Below are 23,173 nucleotides of genomic sequence, written 5' to 3'. Positions count from 1 at the left end.
TTTTAAAACAGAAAAAGAAATTCAATTTATTGTGTAACCCTATCCCATTTTGCTTGTTATTAGAATGTATTTTTATAGTTCCTTAGGGCAAATCTGCAATGATTTTCTTTTTAAAGATTCACTGGTACTGAACAATGTTCTTTATATCACCAGTTAATGTTGCTATTCTATTAAGAATTAAGTCTCTTTATGTTTCAATTCGAAGTAATACCTGACTTTTCTGTGCATTTTAATTTGGCTGTTGTCAGCTGACTAGCTATCAAAGTGAAACTCCAATTTCAATATTCACAATAGACTGACTACAAAGCAACCAAATAATAGATTGACAATTTCTTTTTTTTTTTCTTTTGAGACAAAGTCTCACTCTGTCACCCACGCTGGAGTGCAGTGGTGCGATTTCGGCCCACTGCAACCTCCACCTCCCATGTTCAAGTGATTCTCGTGCTTCAGCCTCCTGAGTAGCTAGGATTACAGGTGCCAACCACCACGCTTGCTAATTTTTGTATTTTTAGTAGAGACAGGGTTTCACTATGTTGGCCAGGCTGGTCTCAAACTTCTGACTTCAGGTGACTCACCCACCTCAGCCTCCCAAAGTGCTGGAATTACAGGCGAAAGCCACTCTGCCTGGCCTAGATTGACAATTTCTAAGTATCTAATCATTTATTTAAAGAACTTAGTGTTCCTTTACCTTTCCTTCTCTACACTATATTATTGAATCATTTATGAGACACATGCAATATATTCCAGGTCGCAAAATTAGAAGTAAAATACACTTCAAAAATTCACATATACTATTTACTGATTAATAGGAGGCAGTTGTGCTTCCTGAACAGTATTAAATACTTAATTTTGACTAACATGTCATATGCTATGTTCATAATAATATCAGAGACTGATACGATATAATGAAATACAGTTTCTAACCTTTTTTAAATCCATTCAATTAGTTCTGGGCATTTGTTTGACCACATATGAGTTTTATTCATTTTGGTTTTGAGGAATAAAGTGGTTTAATCTCATAACACATACTGCAAAAGACTGGCAAGTGTGATAGTAAAAGTGATTCTCTGAAAATTAGTGGGCATTTCAAACTAAAAATTATTTTTTAAAGTGTACTGGAGATAAAACTGGAGAAATAAAGTACTGAAACTTTATTGGAAAATGCATTTAAAATGAGTAAAAATACATGGTTAATACTAAAGCATCCGCTTATGTTGGATACTTTTTTATAAAATTAGTAACTACCCTAGAGAAAAGAAAGACATTTTTAACTTTAAAATACATTCATTTTTTCTTTGATCCAATAAATATTTATTGAATGTCTACTATATGCAAAGCATTGACAAAAACACACTGCTTAACCTCATGGAGTTTATAGACTTTTAAGGAAGACAGTTGTCTAAAAAGTAAACACTACTGTGATGAGTGTCACAAAAGCCACAGTAAACTGTGGCAGTAGAATAGGAAATAAAATAATCTACAATGTGAGGACAGAAGAGGTCTTGCTGTTCGCATATTTAAGCTGAAACTGAAAGATGTGTAGGAAAACCTTGGTTAAAGCAAGGAAAAGAATTTTCTAGGCTTCAAGATCATCATAGGCAAGGGAAAAATATTTTAGTACTCCATGAGTTCACATAAAGATTTTTCCACCGTTTAGATCTTGGATATAGATTCAGGATATAGTATAACCCTGAAGTGCAAGGAAAGAATACAAAATGCTATTTTTTTAAAATAGATGTTATACATGTTAAAAGTAGCCCTGTGTCGATTGAAGTTTATAAAATAAATTAATATGTTTTAAAGAACTGAAAACAGCAGAACAACCAAAAATCTAACGATAAGATCAGACATCATAGAAAAGAGGTTAGAGTCAGGGAGACTTGGTTTTGATGCCTACTTCTGTAATTTAAAATAATGTAGTACTATTTAAGTTTTGAAGGTGGCTGGGTGCAGTGGCTTACGCCTGTAATCCCAGTACTTTGGGAGATCGAGACAGGTGGATCACTTGAGGTCAGGACTTAGAGACCAGCCTGGCCAAGATGGTGAAACCCCTTGTCTACTGAAAATACAAAAATTAGCCAGGCGTGGTGGCACACGCCTGTAATTCCAGCTACTCAGAAGGCTGAGGCACGAGAATTGCTTTAGTCCAGGAGGCAGATGCTGCAGTGACCCAAGATGGCACCACTGCACTCTAGCCTGGGTGATGGAATAAGATTTTGCCTCAAAAAAAAAAAAAAAAAAAGTAAAAAGAAAAAAAAAGTTTTTAAGGCTGTGGTTTTCTTACTTGGAAAGTGGGTTTAATAATATGAGCTACACCATAGGCTTAATGGGAGGATTACAAAAACTAATGGCAATGAAGTCTTTAATAGAGCTGCTGATACTTTAATAAACATCAAATGTATCATCATTAGTTACTACCTACTTAGAACTGTTGTTTTCAAATACAAACTTTCTCACATGTTTAAAGACAGAAATAGATTTGTCCAAAAATTTTGTATAAATGTTATGTATCAATAAAAAACACTTGAATAAAAAATAATTCTAAAAGCAGATGTCGAATTTGAAATGTGTGTGTTATTAAGATGAGAATCTAATTATCTGATTGAAAATAAATGTAAACCACATAGTTTTCCATAAAAATGACGAAGACAACCAAAGATAATTCCAAAAATATGTTTGGTTCATGAACAGTCCAGTTATAAGATAATTTATGATATTTGAAAGAATCATACTTAGGAAAAATACATAACTTTTTAATAATAATTTTTCATAGGAATAAGAGCTTATACCTTTGGTATTCACAAATGATGGTGTCTTAAATGATATCTTAGATATTGGCTAAGCTAAAGAAAATTATAATATGAAATGGAAAAATTTTAAATAGGAATTTAAATAGCAGTCTAAAGTATTATTTCCATATATAGTGTTAATTCTAAATATATTTTCACATATGTCTTTTAATCTTAGATTTCAGACTGAACTGAATTATGATGTTCTGGAAGTTCATGATGGGCCAAATCTTCTGTCACCCTTGCTTGGATCTTACAATGGCACCCAAGTGCCCCAGTTTCTATTTAGTAGCAGTAATTTTATATACCTTCTATTTACAACAGACAACAGTCGTTCCAATAATGGTTTCAAGATTCATTATGAAAGTAAGTAATGATAAAACTTTTTGATTTTCTCATTCTGTTTGCCCTACTTTTTGTATTATTATAGTTTTACTAATAGAACTAGTAGCTCTATTTATTTTAAATCAAAGCTTTCCTTCATCTATAAGAATGTTAATGCTTTATAAGGTGTGTGTTTTAGTAAATTCTGCAATAGATTTTCCAGCAATATCTATCTAATATCATTATGAAACAAAATACTAAAGAAATATCAGAAGCATCAAATCATTATTTGAAAATGAGTTTTTGTACCAATTATTTGTGTATAGTTCTGAAAAGCAGGTAATAGACAGTAATTGCCAGTCTAAGATATATATAAACAATAACTTTTTTAGCATTTACTTCACGAATTCACTTATTCTTTTATAGTTTCCTCACACTAATTGCACATATTCTATTTAAAATATTTAATTTTATTATTTTGCATAAAATGTTGAAAATAACATTAAAATTAAAAAGCAAACAGTATACACATATATTCAAATATGATTAATATAAGTTGAGAAAACTATATTAATACAAGCTATAATTCAGAGTGTTGGAATCATTATAATCCTTATTAAATCTCATGGTTTTGTTTAAAAAGTCTAAAATATTTTGATTTTTGAAACATTTTGATGCTGATATGAACACAGAAATGAGCTTTTTTTCCCCCTTTATAAACATCTTGCACATGTGTGGCTATATTGCATAAGATTTATGTGTGTGCAAACATATAAATTTACATATGCATACATTTTCATCATGAATGCATAGCCATATACTTTTACATGAAATGCACTTTTGATAAATTAATCTAACAACACACTTAAGAGGGTTATTAAAATATGTCTTTATTTCAAATGCAGATATTATATTATTTATTTTAATATTCAAGTTGATTATGACCGTTTCCTCCTCAAGAAGAAATTTCTGCATTTGAAATATATAGTTTTGTATTTGCTGTTGGGCATCTATCTTCAATAGATATAGTCAATGGACTCATGGGTTTTTAAAATAATTGTCAATATAGATCCATTAGTTTTTTAAATCATCTTATCTACAGTATTGACTATATTAACTTCCTATTATTTTGAGCTTTGTGGCGTGAAAGCATATTTTGTAAAAATCATGGTAAAATGCAATAAGAGAATGCACACATACTTGGGGGTTCAAATGAACTAAAGTGCCTTAACTGATATTTTTAGTCTAACGTGTATTTACTAAACCTGAGTGAAATTAGTCATTTAGAAAAATGTACTTCAAAACTAATTCTCACTAGTAATTAATTGATATCAATATGCAGGCAGCTTTTCTTTTAGTCCACTGCTGTATCCTTTACCCAGTAAATGGTATTCAATCGCATTCCACCCAAGGTATGTGGTCTTTATCAAAAACAGGACTATTTTACAGATTAAATGAAACAAAACATACAAAATGTGTCAGCATAACTGGTAACATGCAGTATGTTCTCAATAAATGATAGCCTTTACATTTCCCCTACAAAAGCTAGTCAGATAAGGAATAAAAATAAGAAGTCTTGCTCAAGTGCATACCTTCAGTCAGCAAGTTTGTCACTTACAGGTCCTTAGTGGCATAGTCCAAATTATTTTTGAGGGCTAGTGCCTTAAAAGGCAAAGTGGAAGCTGAGAGCTGAGAAACGTTGAGGTTGATTAGAGACACACTTGGTATTAATTTTGTCAAATCTAACAAGATGCAATAACTTTGTATTTAAATTTGTCTTTAAGAAATCACCTTCTCTCATTTTATTCTATTAGTCTTGTGGTATATTTACTCCTGTGAAATAATCTCCAACATCATAAATCCTTTCTTATCAAGAAACAAACAAAAGCCTTTTCATTCATCTCTTTCTTACTGTTTCCCAAGCTGAAGGTAACTAAACTATCTTTTTCAAATGAACCATTCACAAACTTCAAAATCAGTAGATTACTAATGAGAACATTAACAATATATTTGGCATTTGGTGTATTTCTATTTTTTTAATCAAATTCATTGAAAGTGAAAGTAATTTGTCTTCCCCAGGCAACCAAAATCCCATAGGAAGGAATGCTTGCAGTGCCACCACTGTTTTTACTCCAGGTTTCTGTTATATTCCCTTTCCCAAAGCATTTTTTACCCCATTCTATCTGTCCCTCAAAACATGGGGATTACAAAAACTATCAATAAGATAAGTTTGGCTAGGTGTGGTGGCTCACGTCTGTAATCCCAACACTTTGGGAGGCCAAGGCAGGCAGATCACGAGGTCAGGAGTTCGAGACCAGCCTGACCAACGTGGTGAAACCCCATCTCTACTAAAAATACAAAAATTAGCCAGGCATGGTGGTGCATGCTTGTAATCCAAGCTACTCAGGAGGCTGAGGCAGGAGAATCACTTGAACCTGGGAGGTAGAGGTTGCAGTGAGCCAAGATCACACCATTGTACTCCAGCCCGGGTGACAGAGTGGGACTCCATCTCAAAAAAAAAAAAAAAAAAGACAAAAAAAAAAGATGAGATTATTTATAGGTTTCAAAACACATTAAAATTATAACAACATGAGTAGACTTTAGAAATATAATTTATTTTTATTTCCATAGTTTTTCCCCAGGAAAAATCTCATCTGTTTATTATGTTGTATTGCTTGAAATATGACTATAATTAAGTCTTGGATATCTAAATATTACACAAATTTTAAAATTGAAAATGGATACAGAACAAACCTATAGACATATATTCATCTCCAAATATATATTTTTCATATGAACATACAGATATATTTTCCAATTAAGGAAAATGTTAGACATCTAAAATAATGTACAATTTATGATCAATAGATATTTGAGGGGAGGAGTAGTAGAAACAGAAACATAAAATGTTAAACATTTTGTTACATAAATAAGAAAAATGTCTATTTTGAGATTCTACTTTTTAAAAAAACAAGCTCTATAAAGCAATAAGGAAAAAGATAAATGTTAATGTCATTCGATATAATGCAGACATGAACTTCTGAAAATTATGTACATTGCCAACATTTAAGAATTTTCTAAAACTAGCTGGGCACGGTGACTAACGCCTGTAATCCCAGCACTTTGGAGGCTGAGGCGGGAGTATCACTTGAGGTCATTAGTTTGAGACCAGCCTGGCCAACATGGTGAAACCACGTCTCTCCTAAAAATACAAAATTTAGCCAGGAGTGGTGGTGCATGCCTATAATTCCAGCTACTTGGGAGGCTGAGGCAGGAGAATTGATTGCTTGAACCCAGGAAGCGAAGTGGAGGCTGCAGTGAGCCAAGATTAGCCACTGCATTCCAGCCTGTAGGATGGGTGAGACTCCGTCTAAAAAAAAAAAACTTCTAAAACTACTTACCAATTATGTTTTAGTATTTAGTAATGACTATTAGTTAATAAATAATACTGACATCAGTTCATCATGATGTTTCTCGTTTTCTCAATTTTGCAACATTTCCATTGCCTTGTATTATGCCTTGAGTTATTTGCTTGTCAATCAATTATGAATTATTTCTTTAGACTTATTTTGTGCCTCCTAGATCAATGCAGCACAGTGGAAGACATAAAAGAAATACATCATCTTACTTTATCAGTTGAAAAGCCAAGAAAGGCAAATTAATTATTAACCCCATATATTCATTGACCTTTACTATAGGTCAATGAACTAAAGCATTACAATCACTTTTGAATAATTAAATTTTACTGTAATTTACATTGTATATGACCACTGCAACCCCCATTTCTCTGATTTTAGATGATTTTACTACAATGTTAGAGTTTCATGTAAAGGAAAGTTATATATCACCTGGAACATTGGGGGAAATTGAAACCTGAAGGAAGGGGGTCTAAACTTTTCTGTTAAAGATTGAGAAGATTGTGTACATTAAGAGGACAACTGAAGGTATTCCTGTGAGACAAAGCCTAAAACTAATGAGGAGACTTATCTGATTGATACAAAGAATGACCATTGGGAGATAATGACAATTTAGAATAGTAAAGTCTAATTTGGGAATCTTAATTTTCAGGGTGACGACTTAACATGGTGCCATTAGCCATAGGGTATTAAAGCAATGAAAAAACATGTTTTGGCTATAGGTATGTCCAACATTTTATATAGAATAAATTGGAGATGAAAGATACTGAAAAACATGCTAAATGTTATTGTTTGTTTCATAAACTTGAGGTGATGAGGGCCTTGGATAGGGTAAGAGAAATAATACACGACATGATGCTTTTCAATGAGAATGGATTTCAGACATATTTTGTGGAGGAAAAAAGTGAGGAATCAAAGATGAATGAGAGTTTAAAAGCACTGGGTGCTGGCCAGGTGCAGTGACTCATGCCTGTAATCCCAGCATTTTGGGAGGCTGATGCGGGAAGATCACAAGGTCAGGAGTTCAAGACCAGCCTGGCCAGCATGGTAAAACCCCGTCTCTACTAACAATACAAAAAATTAGCCGGGCATGGTGGCATATGCCTGTAGTCGCAGCTACTTGGGAGGCTGAGGCAGGAGAATTACTCAAACCTGGCAGGTGAAGGTCACAGTGAGCCGAGATCACGCCATTGTACTCCAGCCTGGGCGACAACGCGAGACTCCGTCAAAAAAAAAAAAAAAAAAATGCACTGGGTGCTTAGAAAAATAATGGTCACATTTAGAAGAGGAACTTAGCAGATAAAAGTAGTTGTGTTGAAGATAAAATTGTCCCTATTGTATTTTAGTTTCTCATTAAAATAACACCATTTAGATGAAACGAATATGCTTGATAAATACACTTAAAATGCACAATTTCCCTCTTTAAAATTAAACTTCTATTTTGTACCATTTTGTTTAGCTTCATTTTTGAATTGGGTAGCTAATACAAATAAATATTTTCTCATATAAATATGATTTAATATAATTATACAATCTTAAAAATGTTAACGACTAATTTTGGAATGTAGAAATAGTATTCATTGTTTAAATATCCTATCTAGGAAGAAAAGAATAATTACTTGTTATAGTTTATACCAGTGGTTCTCAACTGAGAGCACTGTTGCACCCCAAGAAATGTGTAGCAATATCTGGAGTTATTGCCATGATTGGAGAAGTGCTACTGGCATCGAACAGGTAGGGGCCAGGAATATTTCTAAAAGTACTCCAATGCACAGGACACCCACAACACAGAAGTATCCAGTCCAAAATGTCAGCAGTGCCAAGGTTGAGAAGCCATATCTTATTAAAGGAAAAACATTGTCATGGAATGATCTCAACTAGGGATTGTAAATTGCAAGGAAGATATCAGGAGACACTGAAGTGTACTAGAGACTATTGATAACAACAACAGTTAACCACCAGAGGAAATGTGCTAATTGGTTTTACTTAGAACGGTTCTGGTGTTCATACTTTCATACCTTGCAAAATGCCTCTACTCTTCTTCTTTTTCCTTTAGTAATTAAATGAGAAAATTTTGTATAATATTTAGAACGGTGCTTGGAATATAGAAAGGTCAAGAAATGTTGACTATTGGTGTGATTATTATTGCGATATATGTGTATATATACACAAAATTTATAACAATACAAAGTTTTACAGATAGTTATACATTTTCATCAAGTTCTTATATAATTAAATGACCTGAATTTGATCCTTACTGGTGGGAAATCAAAAAACAAATTTATTAAATAAATTGCTGATTTTAAAAATGAAGTACGAGTACCTTTATTTGTAAAAACCATTGCTTGTAATTGTTTGAAGAACTAGGAATTATTTTCAGCAAATCCAAATCCCACCAAGCTTCCTCTTTATTTTCTTCCCTTTGTTTTCCAGGTGTTACAGTGAACACGTATTCTTGCTTGGACCCTGGCATACCTGTACATGGCCGTCGCTATGGTCATGATTTCTCCATTGGCTCTACTGTTTCATTTAGTTGTTATCCAGGATACAGGTTGAGTCATGAAGAGCCCCTTCTATGCGAAAAAAACCACTGGTGGAGTCATCCACTTCCAACCTGTGATGGTAATAACTCATTCGACATGCAAAATATGCTGATTTATAAACAGAAAAATCAATATAGTTTTTTTTATATCGGGTTTAACATAATTATAAATCTTTTAGATTTTTTAAAAGTTCTTTTGATTTCTGGCAAATTTATGTTATCAAACCATTCACGAAATAAAGACTATTGCTAATCAGCCAAACTTACTCCATGTGTAAAGATACTATCTATGTATCTACCCTGTTTATATATGCATATATATTTAAAACTCACCTGTGTAACTATTTTAAAAACATGCTGTGGACCTTTTGAAAACAGCCTTGAAAATGCCAAATTGGTATGAGAAGAAAGCCCTGAAAAAAATGCAGCATTTGTTTCCTGCCTTGAATGGCAACATGCCCCAGTTCAAATAGAAGGCCAGCCTGTCTACAAAAATTCTAACCAGCTACACAGTACCATGGTAGTTTACTCAGACTACCCTACTGCGTCAAGTTCCTAGTTACAATAAATAGTATACCAGTGTTCCTTACTGCTTCTTTGTTTCTATAAGAATAAGTCAGAAGTGCTTCATTTTTCAGGAAACACATATGAAATCTAGTGGAGGAAACTGCTTCTCCTAAGATTGGGAAGTGCTTGCATACTTGCTTGTCAAAAAGCACACTCAATGTAAATCTATATATTATTTAACTATGGGTTTTAATTTCTATTTACAGTACTATTTTCAAATTCTACACTTACTATTTCTTGAGGTGGAAGATACCATTTGTCATTTTATGATTAAATTTTCAAGTACTGCCAGTGCCATCATTTTTTAAACAGTTTTAAGCTAATTTGTTTTTATATCAAGATTTAAACAAATCATCAAAACATCTTCCTTTAATTTGTGACTGTAAGTGACAGAAACCCAACTCTAACTGATATTTAAAAATAAAAGCAGAAGCTGATGTTCAACTGTTCAACTAGTAGAAAAGGCAAGGTGGGATACCTCTCATTGCTAATAAGAAGCATAAATTCAAAACTTTTAAAGAATTTCTCCATCTTACACCTAGACTTTTCTTTGTGTATCCACATAATTCTCTTACGTTGCAGACAGACTTTTTCCATATGAGGAATTGACAGTAGTGTATACACTCTCAGGCAGATGGAGGCAGGAGAATGGCGTGAACCCGAGAGGCGGAGCTTGCAGGGAGCCGAGATCGCGGCACTGCACTCCAGCTCTGGGGGGGGGGACAAAGCGAGACTCCATCTGAAAAAAAAAAAAAAAAAAAAGTGATTTGAAAATTAGAGGATTAAATGAATCTCTGAGAAAATAAAGGATGCCCTTGAATTTTTTTTAATATATTCATCATTTTGAGGGAAGTGCTACAAAATCAAACATGAATAAAGAACATCACAGCTTGCTAAAATAGTACTCTTAATGTGGGAAAAACATCCACACAATTCAAGAATCTGCCTGAGATCATAGACCCCGGAATCAGACTGAGTTCTTTCTATACTTGCTTTCTCATCTGTAAACCGAATAATTACAGCATTTTTCTCAAAAGGTTGTTGTAGGGGCTGAGTTAACATAAACAATATCTGCAGAATAGTGCCAGCTACATTTTAAGTTCAAAACAGTGTTTGCTCTTGTTTTTGATAAGAATTAGTAAATCATTGTAATTGTATCCTGTTTTATTAGATATAAAATAAAATTTATGTCTTTATGTTTTTAGTTTCATCTTTCAAAAAAAACTTAAGTTACATTCTTTCTCCACTATTTACTATGAAATTCCATCTTTAAGTCCATTCTCTTCAGTGTCTTCATCCAATGATAATTATTTTCAAATAACAGAAATCTTCACTTTGTTATAAAAATATGTTCTATATTTTCCCATCTGATTCTAGTCAAAGTAATACTATGAATGTTTGTTATATTAGTTGTTGACCATTCCTCCTAAATTTTTAAATGTGTTTGTGTTACATAGATTTATGCATTTACCTGTAGAAGTCCCTTTAAGTTTCCCCTTCTACATACATATATAGGTACAGCTTACAGACAAAAAAATTCCCAAGAAACTTCTCAAGAAGTAGGATAATTGACGAAGTATCTTTATTTGAAAGAATACCGATATGCAGAAAAACTTTCTCTCAACTTCTTGTAAATACCCACACACACAAACACACAGATATACAAACACACATAAATGTGCATGCTCAGGAGCTCATATCTGGTGTCCTTTCTAAAAGTTTGCATCTCTCTTTTTTGTTACCTTTTTGTGTATTTTAAATTAATTTAACTCCCTTAATTTTCATTCCTGTGTTCATTGAGAAATTTTATTCTAGCTGCATGACATATAGTCCTTTGAAATAGAGACTGTATGTTTTAATTCAGTAGACATTTCACTCATCATTTCACTCAACAAATTCATATCATGTTATAGTGTTAGGTGTTTTTGGAAGAGAAAACCAAAACTCACTTTTCTAGTGTGCTAAGAAAGTGGGCAAGTATCAAATTAGACAAGGGTACATGTGGCATTCATGATTCTTACTGCCCTTGGCTGTGTCTAAGAGATGGCCTTTCCAAGTGAAAGTGAATAAGGAGTCAACAAATTCTCTGCTCACACTAGAATAAAAATGCTTACGAGGCAATATTTTTTTGCTTCCTCCAGCTTTCAATTTTGATAAAATTGTCTGGCATAGCGTAAGCACTGATGGCTGTTGAATATAGTAGAAGACCTTGTAAACTATGATTTGTTCTCAAAGAAATGAATGTCAAATCAAATATTAATTTTTTGACCTCAGATAATTAACTTATTTTTACTATCTTAGAATAATTACTTACAAAACTACACCCCCTCAAAAGATCATTTTTGTTCATAATATTTCCTAGAAAAATACAGAAATACAGAAGCAGCCTTGAAAACTTTTACAACTCACTTCATAGTTTTGAAAGGAATCCTGTAAAGAATGACACATATCCCTTTAGGAGTCTATATCAAACAGTTTTATACAGTTAACAATTCATTTTCTTAGTGCTTAATAAGAGCGACTGCTAAACAATTAATTACTCATGTTTAATTTACCACCAATTTATGGAAATACTGCTTATAATTAGAAATGTATTAGCACATACTTCAAATTCAAACGTGGAAAGTTGAGCCATGTTCTCTTGGGACAGCACTAATTCTCAGATGCTACCGAGTACCCTTTTCTTCTCTAGTGCTGCATACACACCTGTTATTACCAGGATGTAGCATAAGCAAAGATAATGCGACTGCTCAATTCAAGAGAGGAGATAAGAGATTTGTTCACCCTCTGTCTCTCTCACTGCTCATCACATGGATCTATTTCTTTGTATTTCAGCATTATGTGGAGGAGATGTTAGAGGGCCTAGTGGAACAATCTTATCACCTGGTTACCCGGAATTTTATCCAAATTCTCTGAATTGTACATGGACTGTTGATGTAACCCATGGAAAAGGTAATTTGCCTCATGAAATAATAATTGGACTGTCTTCTGAATTTTCATTGAGTCTATTTTTATTTCACTTTCCTTTACATGTTATTTTGCATGAGCAAAAACAGATCAGTACTACAATATACTAAACACATTTCAATTTAAATAATTGCCACAAAAATTATATTTACTCTTCTATAGTATTTTGTTGTGCTCATGTTTTTACCAGGCTGGTGCTATGAGAGATCTGTTTACTTTTGATGCAATAAACTAATGTCATTTGAAATTTTTGTAACAGGAAAACCTCAAACAAGATGGCTTTAGTTTCTGGCATAGTGTTAAGAAGTTGATTTCAGTAGTTCAAAGGGGAATATGAGATGCTCTGATATGCTAAGCCAATTTTTAAAGCAACTAGTATGTGTTTATATATACTTATTTATAAATGTTTCTGTTTTTGTTTATAACAATTATATTCTCTATATAAATTTATAGCCATTCTATAAATATCTGTGTCTCAGATTCTTTAGTACAGAGCTACAGATATGTCTCACATAAATAGAGTGTAAAATCGCACTCTGCATAAGGTAGATGTTAATAAATATCCTTTTACAAATAAACAAATAAGTAAAAGGCTCTGTAGTATTAAATATGGTTCATTCATGAGATTCAACCAGACTCATAAAACTTTTACAACCTACTTCACTGTTTTGAAAGGAATCCTCTAAAGAATGACATGTATCCGTATAGGAATCTATAACAAACAATTTTGCATGATTAATAGTTCATTTTCTTAGTGCTTAATAAGAGGGACTGCTAAACAATTACTCATGTTTAATTTACCATCCATTTTTGCAAATATTGCTTATAATTAGAAGTGTATAAGTATGTACTTCAAATTTATCATGGTACAGTGTAATTTATCAAGGTAACAACTTATGAATGGTAAAATGACCATTCTAATATATGAAAACAAAAAAATATATTAAAGTTATTTACTTGAAAATCTCCATGGGCTGATCTTCTAAAGGGGCTAGTTTATTCATTTTAAAATCTGATTTTGAAAAGTACTTTTTTTTAGCTCTGTTGATGTATTATATTATTGAATTTTACTATTAAAATATATTTATTGATTTTAATATAGAAAATCTAAAAAAGGAAATATCAAAACAAAATACTTTTAGCAATGAGAAGATGTTGTTACAATTAAAACTAAAAGCTTGTGTTTAATACATTTAAATTTGTGTTTTCAGAAATAAAGTTTGCCTTTGATTAAATTACATATTATTTTATCAGGAAGTGAGAATTATATCAGGACTAGTTTGGTTAGATTTCTACAATGAATTAAATATTACTGAGAAAAAAGTGTTGTTAAAATGAGTATTCTGGTACTGAATAGCAGGAATGAGGTAGAAGACTTTGTAAACTGTGATTTTTGTCCATCTTTATTAATAGAAGACTCTTTGCTGGAAATTAACCAAAGTGTCCCATTATCCCAGTGTGCAATAGATTAATGGAGTTTAAAATAAGCTCCCTGATATTATAGAAGGGAGTGGAGGGCTACATACTGCTTGCTATGTAAATAGAGGTTTAATTAACACTTAAAGTTTTGCATCTTCAGAGGTTGCAAGTGTTAATTAAATCTGTATTTACATGGCAAGAGATGCAGACGTAGATGCCTTTCTTTTAAGAGCCAACTAAGTTTGTTTGAAGTACAACTCTTCCAAAGTGTAGCAAAAGTTACATGAAGGAAAATTTCAAAGTTGGGAGAAATATTGAAGGTAATATAGTCTAACCTCTTACTCAGAAAACTAGTTTCTCCATATGGTGTTTCAGAAACATGATGAACTGGCCTGTTTTGGATATTTCTGTTGATAAGGACTGTACTCCTTGGGAAAACTTGCTCATTTTTTCTATATTTAATTGTTTAAAAATTATTCTGCAGCCGTTATCCCTGTTCTGCTCTCTGGAGCTATACCAAAAAAAGCAGCCTAATCCTTGCTCCAACCAAAAGCTCCTCAAACACACCAACTCACCATTCTGAGACTACCATGTTTTTCATGTCCTCTATCCCTAGATCATGATTCCGAGTCTTTTCTTCCCAGACTAAACACTCCTAGTTTCTTTAATTCATCATAAGATAATATTTTCATGTTCATCACCACTCTAATCAACTTTCTCTGGATGCATTCCAGCTTATCTCTTTAAGTGTGGTTTTCTAAAACTGAACACATCATGGCACAGTGTAACACTAAAATTATTTTCATTAAAGAAGACAGTATTTGTGTTAATTAACTTTTTTGCTGCCATGGTATACTACTAATTGATAAGTTTGTAGTAATCTAAATCATCTTTTTAGATTACTGGGACTTAAAATACAGATAAATTCAATTCTTAAAATTCTATAATTATGCAATTGATTTTTTTCTATCTTCAGTGCAAACTTTTATATGTGTCCCTGTTATGCTTTATCATATTGATTTTGATTCAGAGTTCCTATGAGATCATTTTGAAGTGATTTGCATTTCATTTACATTTACATTATGTAGTCAGATGTTCTTATATAAGTATGATCATTAGTATTTTAAGGGTTGATAAGAATCTTAACAAGGATAAATCTAAATATCTAAATATTTAAGAAATAATAAAATGTATATGTACCATCTGTAATCTCTTCACCATTAAACATTAAGTCAAGGTGTTTGAACACATACAATTGTTCAGTAGTTTCAAACTCAGTTAACGACAGTATCATTCAGCCTACATTCCTCCTTATTTACAAGGACACCATGAGAGATTTTCCTTAAAGACGTTGTAGAAGTCAGGATGCTAATTATAAATAGTTACAGGAAACCTAGAGAAAAAAAATGTACATCACAAAAAAAACCCTTAGACTCTCAGAAGTTGGACTGTCCTTAAATAAAGCATAGTCCACACCTATTATTTTACATATTAGGAAAAAAAAAGTCAAATGGCACCCTTTAGGTAATAGCTGGTGTCATGACTATAACTAAAACCTAGATATTAATGCTATTTTGACTTTACAAGTCATACAGATATTATATATATATAAAACATAAATTTATGTTATATATATATATATATATATATATATATATATAACATGCCCAATAAAGGTAATTTATGTTATATATATATATTATGTTATATATATATAACATAAATTACCTTTATTGGGCATCTTGAATTAGCATTCTTACTAGAAGTAATTATGATATTGAAACCACTGACTTTTTCTCCCTGTCTTGTTAGAATTGGGTGTCTTTTCCTGTCTAATCCCCTTCTTTCCAAAATGTCTATCCTAGGTCCGCACCATCAAAAACTTCTCGCTTTTGAAAGTCATTGCCTTTTTGCTTTAGGAGGTCATTGCTTTGGGGTTTTTTGTTTGTTTGTTTTTATTTTTATGTTTTTCCTGAGATGGGTTCTCACCCTGTTACCCAGGCTGATCCTGGCTCACTGCATCCTCAATCTTCCTGGGCTCAGGTGACCCTCCCACCTCAGCCTCCTGAGTAGGTGGGACTACCGGTGCATGCCACCACACTCAGCTAAGTTTTGTATATTTTCATAGAGATGGGATTCTGCCATGTTTCCCAAGCTGATCTCAAACTCCTGGATTCAAGCAATCCACCTGTCTAGGCCTCTCAAAGTGCTGGGATTACAGGTGTGAGCCACCAGACCTGGATGGTCATTACATTTGAAGGTCATTTTTATACACCTCTACAGACCCCTTTGACAAATTGTTACCTCTATTTCTATGCGCCTGTATTGACTTGTATTAACCAGTTTGGCAGAATGATTAAAATTTTGGTTCATGTACCTTTTTCCTCAGATAGGCCATGAGTTACTTACATTCTTCTGAATATTTATATTCTATAATGACTAGAATATAGTAGTTTCTCAGGATCATTTTCTTATTTGGATTAATTGACCTTTGGCACAACTTTGAAGGTCTTAAGTTGTTTTGTGGTAGTGAAAGAAAGCAAATATGACCATTTAATCCATGACTTGATGAACAGCAGCTTCTTTTTATAAAGCGGCTGGTCAGGGCCAAATAACAGGAAAAATATTAGCTCTCATTTTGGGAAATTGATCAATAGCAATAACACTTTCTGAATACTTCCTCTGTGCCAGTCACTGTGTGAAGTCATTTTCATGTTACCTGATTTAAATTGCAAAACAACTCTATTAGAACCCCATTTTAAAGATGGAGAAAGTAGGGCTCAGAAAGGTAAATAATACTTAATAGTGGCTTCGTTGGCACCAATAATTAATTAATGAAATTCTAAAATAATTCATTCTATGTATTTCAAAATAAGCACATTTTTCTTAAAAAATATAAATAATATAGTATACATAATGATTTATTTCTCTTTTTTCAATCTAAATAATAATGAATGAAATTCTAAAATAATTCATTCTATGTATTTCAAAATAAGCACATTTTTCTTAAAATTATAAATAATATAGTATACATAATGATTTATTTCTCTTTTTTCAATCTAAATAATAATTAATGAATGAAATTCTAAAATAATTCATTCTATGTATTTCAAAATAAGCACATTTTTCTTAAAAAATATAAATAATATAGTATACATAATGATTTATTTCTCTTTTTTCAATCTAAATAATAATTAATGAATGAAATTCTAAAATAATTCATTCTATGTATTTCAAAATAAGCACATTTTTCTTAAAAAATATAAATAATATAGTATACATAATGATTTATTTCTCTTTTTTCAATCTACTCTCCTATTGTCTCACTATTTTTTTCTTAGCTTTATAGCAGAAATAAGACTGACTTATCTGAACTTTCTACCCTTACTTTATTTTGCAGGAGCTAATCTGGACAGCAAAGCATCTTCTCTTTACTATGTCAAAATCCCATTTTCCTTTCATCTGTCTAGTATCAATACTGATTTTATACTATAGAACATTCGAAAAACTACTTAATTTTTAGACCCCCTCTGAAAGGGCTCTTGTATTCCTGCCAATTATAGAGAGGAGAAAAAAAAAACCAAAACTTGCATTTTGAAAAATAATTTGAAAATAGTACCTTATATATTTCAAATCTTTCTCAAATATGAACTCTCTGATTCATTATGCAGTGATAACCTTGTTGTGTTAATATTTGTGTTTTCAATCTATTTGTTTTGGTCTCATTTTCTGTCCCCTTTTTTTTAAAACAATGGAGAGTTAAGACTTAAATTTCCAACATTTGGAACTAAAATGTAAATGAATAAAAAATGTTACTGGTCATACTCTGAGATTTTGGAATTTTCTTAGCAAATACTTTGGTAATTTTGTAGGTGAGGTACAAAAAAATAAAGCACCTCAAGGGAAGGATCCCTGCGGTAGCCATTTTTTATTTCAGATGGCTCCTTACACACAGTGTGTTGTGTGTATTTGAGTGTGTGTGTTTGTGTGAAGTCATTAGTCTTTTACATGTGTTCTTGACAGTATAATTAAATACTATCGTGATGCCACAAGGAGTCCACTACATACTCACTAGAATGGAACAAATTAAAAAGCCCCAGATTTTCAAGTATTGGTGAAGATACGGAGCAACCATGTTGTCTATGGAGATGTAAATCAGCATGGCCACTTTGTAAAACAGTATTTGTTAAAGCAGAACACATATTATTACTCCCATCATTCAGTAATTCCACTCCTAGATACATACCCAACAGAAAAAAGCACACATTCACAAAAGATAAATTGTTCATGGTAGTACCGTCTACATTTGTGGTAAAACGCAAACAACTTAAGTGACCATCAACAGTTGAACAGGTAAATAGATGTGGTATATTCACAAGGTGGAATGCTATACTATGCATCACCAAAAATGAACCACCCCCAACTACGCACAATGATATTGAGAAATCTCACATACCTAATGCTGAGTAAAAGAAGTCAGATCCAAAAGAGTATATATGATTCCATTCTATAAACTACAAAATATATATACAAAGCAGCAACATTGGTTTGTGCTATTAGAAGTTGAGTGAGTGGTTACTTCTGGAAAACTGAAATGACAGAAAAGTTTTATAAAGAAGGCTCTGGGTGTTGGTATTATTGTGGCTATTGATTTGGATACTATTTGCAAAGGTGTTCGGTTTGTGGAAACTATTGAGCTGAACACTTGTATATACATTTTTTTGCATATTATATGCACAGGTTGAAATGTGTGACAAATAAATAAATGGAAAATAATTACATTCATCTAACAAATGGCATTCCCTATGCCTGTTTTATATTTCTCTTCTAAAATAAACAAGCATGTTTGGAAGTTAAGTGCTATAATATTAAGCATTGCTTTTATGTTGGTTGAAGGGATTGGAGAAGAAAATGGAGGCATGCGCAGTATTTGCCAGGAAGTTGCACCTCTATTATAAACAAAAGATATGTATTTCTCTTGAAGTTTTCAGAAAACCAGGTAATTTTTTTTCCAGGCATTGATTTTTAAATTGTATTTTCAAGCAGTTTCCAAGACATGACTCATTATATCTCTTATAATGAACCTCAAGGAAAAACACACACAAAAAGAATAATATAACATATATTTGGAATATTTTATAGCAATGCCTCTCATTTTCAGAAAATTTAGTTATAAGTAAAGTTCTGGCTAATAGTTTGACAGTAACTCTCTGTGTTTTACTGATCTATCTGTAAATTCAATGTTTCTATTTTTCTTAATAGGTGTGCAGTTCAACTTCCACACTTTTCATTTGGAAGACCATCATGACTACTTACTGATCACAGAGAATGGCAGTTTTACCCAACCACTGGCACGCCTGACTGGTTCAGATCTTCCTCCAACAATCAATGCTGGTCTCTATGGAAATTTCAGGGCTCAATTGCGTTTCATTTCAGATTTTTCAATATCATATGAAGGATTTAACATTACATTCTCTGGTGAGAAAATAAACAAAAAACAAAAGGGTTCATTCAGTAACTTTTTAAAAAGCAATTTTTGAAGATATGAGCATAACTGATGATAAAACAGTGAAAAATAGCTGGAAAGAAGAAAAATTTTAAAAAGAAGAAAGCAAAGTAATATGTGTCAAGTTTTAAGGAAAGCTTGGAATACAGTGAAGATTATCTCTAGTAATAAATAAGGGAAAAAGCAAAAATCAATTTGCTATAAATCTACTGGAAGTACAATAATTACATATCTTTAATTTCCAATCCTGCAAAATTCTAACAGAGGTCAAAACTAGCTAAAATGCCTAGTAAACACAAAATAAAAATTAAAATATATATTTTAAAGTTTCAGTTAAACTCAAAAATGAAATGAGAATTAATCCAGTGATTTCCTTGTTTTATGTGTCTAGGAAAATGCATAGAAGGCATAGTCAACAGGCCAGAATTAATGATCTTAATTAATAATAAATTATATGTTTTAATTATATATTATAATTAATAAATAATAATTTATTCTGGAATTAGATAATCTATAATCAAATTAACATAGTTACTCCTTTCTTCTAGTATAACCTCACTTATAGACAATAGTATTACTTAGATTACAGGGGGAAAAAAATGTATGAGACCAAAGAGAATAAAATGTATATTCCCACCACTTAGAGTTGTACTTTCCATTTGAATGAACACAACTAGCTATTTCTTAATACAGACACAAATTAATAAGTAAATCTTATGCCAACTTGCTAACATTAAAATTATACAAGCACTAACCTTGTTCTTAAACAGCTATTTTAGTCTTTGGATGGAAATGTTTGGATGCTAAAATCATGAAAGTATTTTATCGTGAATAGTAAATGAACATAGCCTAGAATGTTAAAAAAAGTCCAAGTAATTTTTTTAAAGCATAAAATATTAGCTAATCAACATGAAGCAATGCCTCTTGTTCTTTATTGTAATTACACAGTAACTACTCTAGGAATATTTTTAGATAAGCTACTTCTTCTTAGGACTGTATATAAATTATAATGTTTAATCAACTCTACTGTTTCATACCCTGAAGACTGTTTAGTTGTTCGTTTTCATAATGTTCATTTATTGCCTGGGGAAAAGTTCCTGTTAAAATCCATAATATAATAGTTTTCAATGTGTGGTTACTTCAGTCACACATAAACCATTGCATCTCAAGTCATGTGTTTTTCAGAATATGCATTAATTGAACTTGTATACAAGAAGCAGAAGGGCCTTTATCATTTAAATGTAAAATATTAAGCAAAAGCATTTCAAAAGTGCAAATGATTTCATTTCAAATGTTATTTTGTGTTTGAAAATATGCAGTTCTTATGCCATAAGTCAAAAATATATGAAATAAAAATGTTTCTAATGCAGAAAAAAACAATAAGATAAATAGCTATTTTTTAATCTATTACTCAGAAGGTGATATTTTCTCATCTATATTGAATACCACACATACAAATATTTATCAAGTTATTAGCTATTTCACAAAAGAAGAAACGTATGTGTGCCATTTGTATGTTCTGATAGCTATTCATATAGTCACTTCTAAACATATGACTAGGTTCTAAAAACAATAGGAATATACCCTTAAAAGTAACCACTGTCATTTTCTTTGTCCTTTCCTCCCCCACGGGGAAATTTTTCTCTCTAATTTACAGAATATAACCTTGAACCTTGTGAAGATCCTGGCATTCCTCAGTATGGTAGTCGAATCGGGTTCAACTTTGGGGTTGGTGACACTCTGACCTTCTCATGCTCATCGGGTTATCGACTGGAAGGAACATCAGAGATCATCTGTCTTGGTGGTGGCCGACGAGTGTGGAGTGCACCTCTGCCAAGGTGTGTGGGTACGTGGTCAGCTGCTTTCATTTGCTTGTATGTGTAGTCACTGTCCATGGAGTTGCATGGTTACACCCTTCGTTCTTTATAATCTGTTGAATTTCTGCATTTATTTCACATTAGTTATTTCAACTTTTTTTCTATTTGGCAATCTGGTGTAACTGAATTAACTTCTCTACTGCTCCATTCAAGAAACCATGCTTATAAATTTGTTTTTAGATAGGGATAAGAAACAAATTAGATAGATAGATAGATAGATAGATAGATAGATAGATAGATAGATGATAGACACATAGATATATGGAGATAGATGATATAGATAGATAGATAGATAGATAGATAGATAGATAGATAGATAGATGAAGGATAGAAATAGAATCATATTTTGAGAGCTCACATAAAATAGAATTCTTGTGTTCTATTGATAGTATATTCTGACTAAGGTTTTGACAATATTTTGTAACTTAAAATTAACATGCATAAAAGATGATTACAAGAGAAAGTGCCAAATGAAGAATAGATAACTAATTTAAGGGCTCTCAATGAATTTATTGGCTCAATATTTGATAGGTAAATTAAGAAAGCTATTCATTCATGTCGTGAAATAAAAATAACTATAATTAAAGTATTGGAAGCGTGAAGTCACCATCTCAATCTTTGGAAGTAAATATATTGACTGATAAAAGGAAAAAAATGTTCAGTAGTAAAAAGGGCTTTTCATTAAGACTTAAATCATTCCCTCTTTAAATTAGAAAATATGAAGGCAAGAACTTCTTGCTGTTTAGTGATTATATCAGTACATCTTATGACAGAATAAGATTCAAATGGCCATTTTATAATTATTTTATAAAGCTATTGAAAATTATCACAAGCACTTAATTTGATTAATTATAAATCTAATTATGGGTCACAAATCTGTGTAAGTTATAATATGCTACAAAATCAGGAAAATTAGTAGAGATTTGAAATGTGGTTTAAGCCCCTGCTCTTTACTATGGATACAAAATGCCCCGCAGGTTGAAATGAGAATGAAGAAGTGATATCCTTTTTGCCTCATTCAATATATTGTCCAATATATAGAATGTGGGAATTTCTGTGGAACCACAAATCAAGCCAAAAAATATGATCATCCAAGTTAATGTGGGTCTGAAGTCTTTTATTGTAATGAGATTGTTTTCAAGATACATAACAGATGAAATTTCTCTTTAAAATCACAGATTTTTATAGAAATGGCACAAGCAACCATAGAGGCTTGAAGTTGGGAGGTGATAAGTAATCATACTCTCAGGGCATCTTTTCCAGGAGCTATGCAGGGTGCATTTTTTTTTTTTAAGGACATTTTGTTGTTACTACTGCTACTGCTTACTGCCACATTTGAAATTCCTGTACTTCATTATGCCAATTTTCATTTTTGTGACTGTTTTTGAAGGTAATTAATGAAACCTTTGGAATAGTCCAAGTGAGGGCTACAGAGTGCCTGACCATTTGATATTTGGCCAATTCACTTTTCTCAACTTCATTTTTCTCATCAGCAAAATGGTTACAAGTGTAGCACCTAACTCATTGTTATGAGTTAGTTATGAGGATTAAAAGAAATTAGTCATATAAATCAGACACCTGGCACAATCCCTGGAATATAGGAAGCATTCCAAATTTAAATTTTATTTTAACTAATTGTTTTGAGTATAATCTGCTGTCTCTCCAGCCTGTCAACTTAGTTTATAAAATCAATTACAGTAGGAAATAATTCCATTTTATAAAACACTAACATTATGAGGACCTGCTAGGCTCTTTTATGTAAAGTC

At 32.0% G+C, this 23,173-nt stretch overlaps 1 protein-coding gene across 3 annotated transcripts in view; it reads left to right on the top strand.

Annotated features, from left to right (window-relative positions):
- The window catches only part of CSMD3 (CUB and Sushi multiple domains 3), a 1,218,611-nt gene that overhangs the window by 789,572 nt on the left and 405,866 nt on the right, over positions 1-23,173 (top strand). For all 3 annotated transcript variants that reach the window (XM_055287089.2, XM_055287087.2, XM_055287086.2), the window contains 5 exons: positions 2,968-3,155; positions 8,963-9,151; positions 12,474-12,590; positions 19,287-19,502; positions 21,188-21,376. In XM_055287089.2, coding sequence (XP_055143064.1) covers positions 2,968-3,155; positions 8,963-9,151; positions 12,474-12,590; positions 19,287-19,502; positions 21,188-21,376 — 899 coding nt within the window. The remainder of the gene's footprint in view (positions 1-2,967; positions 3,156-8,962; positions 9,152-12,473; positions 12,591-19,286; positions 19,503-21,187; positions 21,377-23,173) is intronic.

The sequence above is a fragment of the Symphalangus syndactylus genome, chromosome 7 (assembly GCF_028878055.3).
Source record: "Symphalangus syndactylus isolate Jambi chromosome 7, NHGRI_mSymSyn1-v2.1_pri, whole genome shotgun sequence".
Classification (NCBI taxonomy): domain Eukaryota; kingdom Metazoa; phylum Chordata; class Mammalia; order Primates; family Hylobatidae; genus Symphalangus; species Symphalangus syndactylus.
The sequence above is the reverse complement of the archived record's forward strand: the minus strand, read 5'-3'. Positions and strand labels throughout refer to the sequence as shown.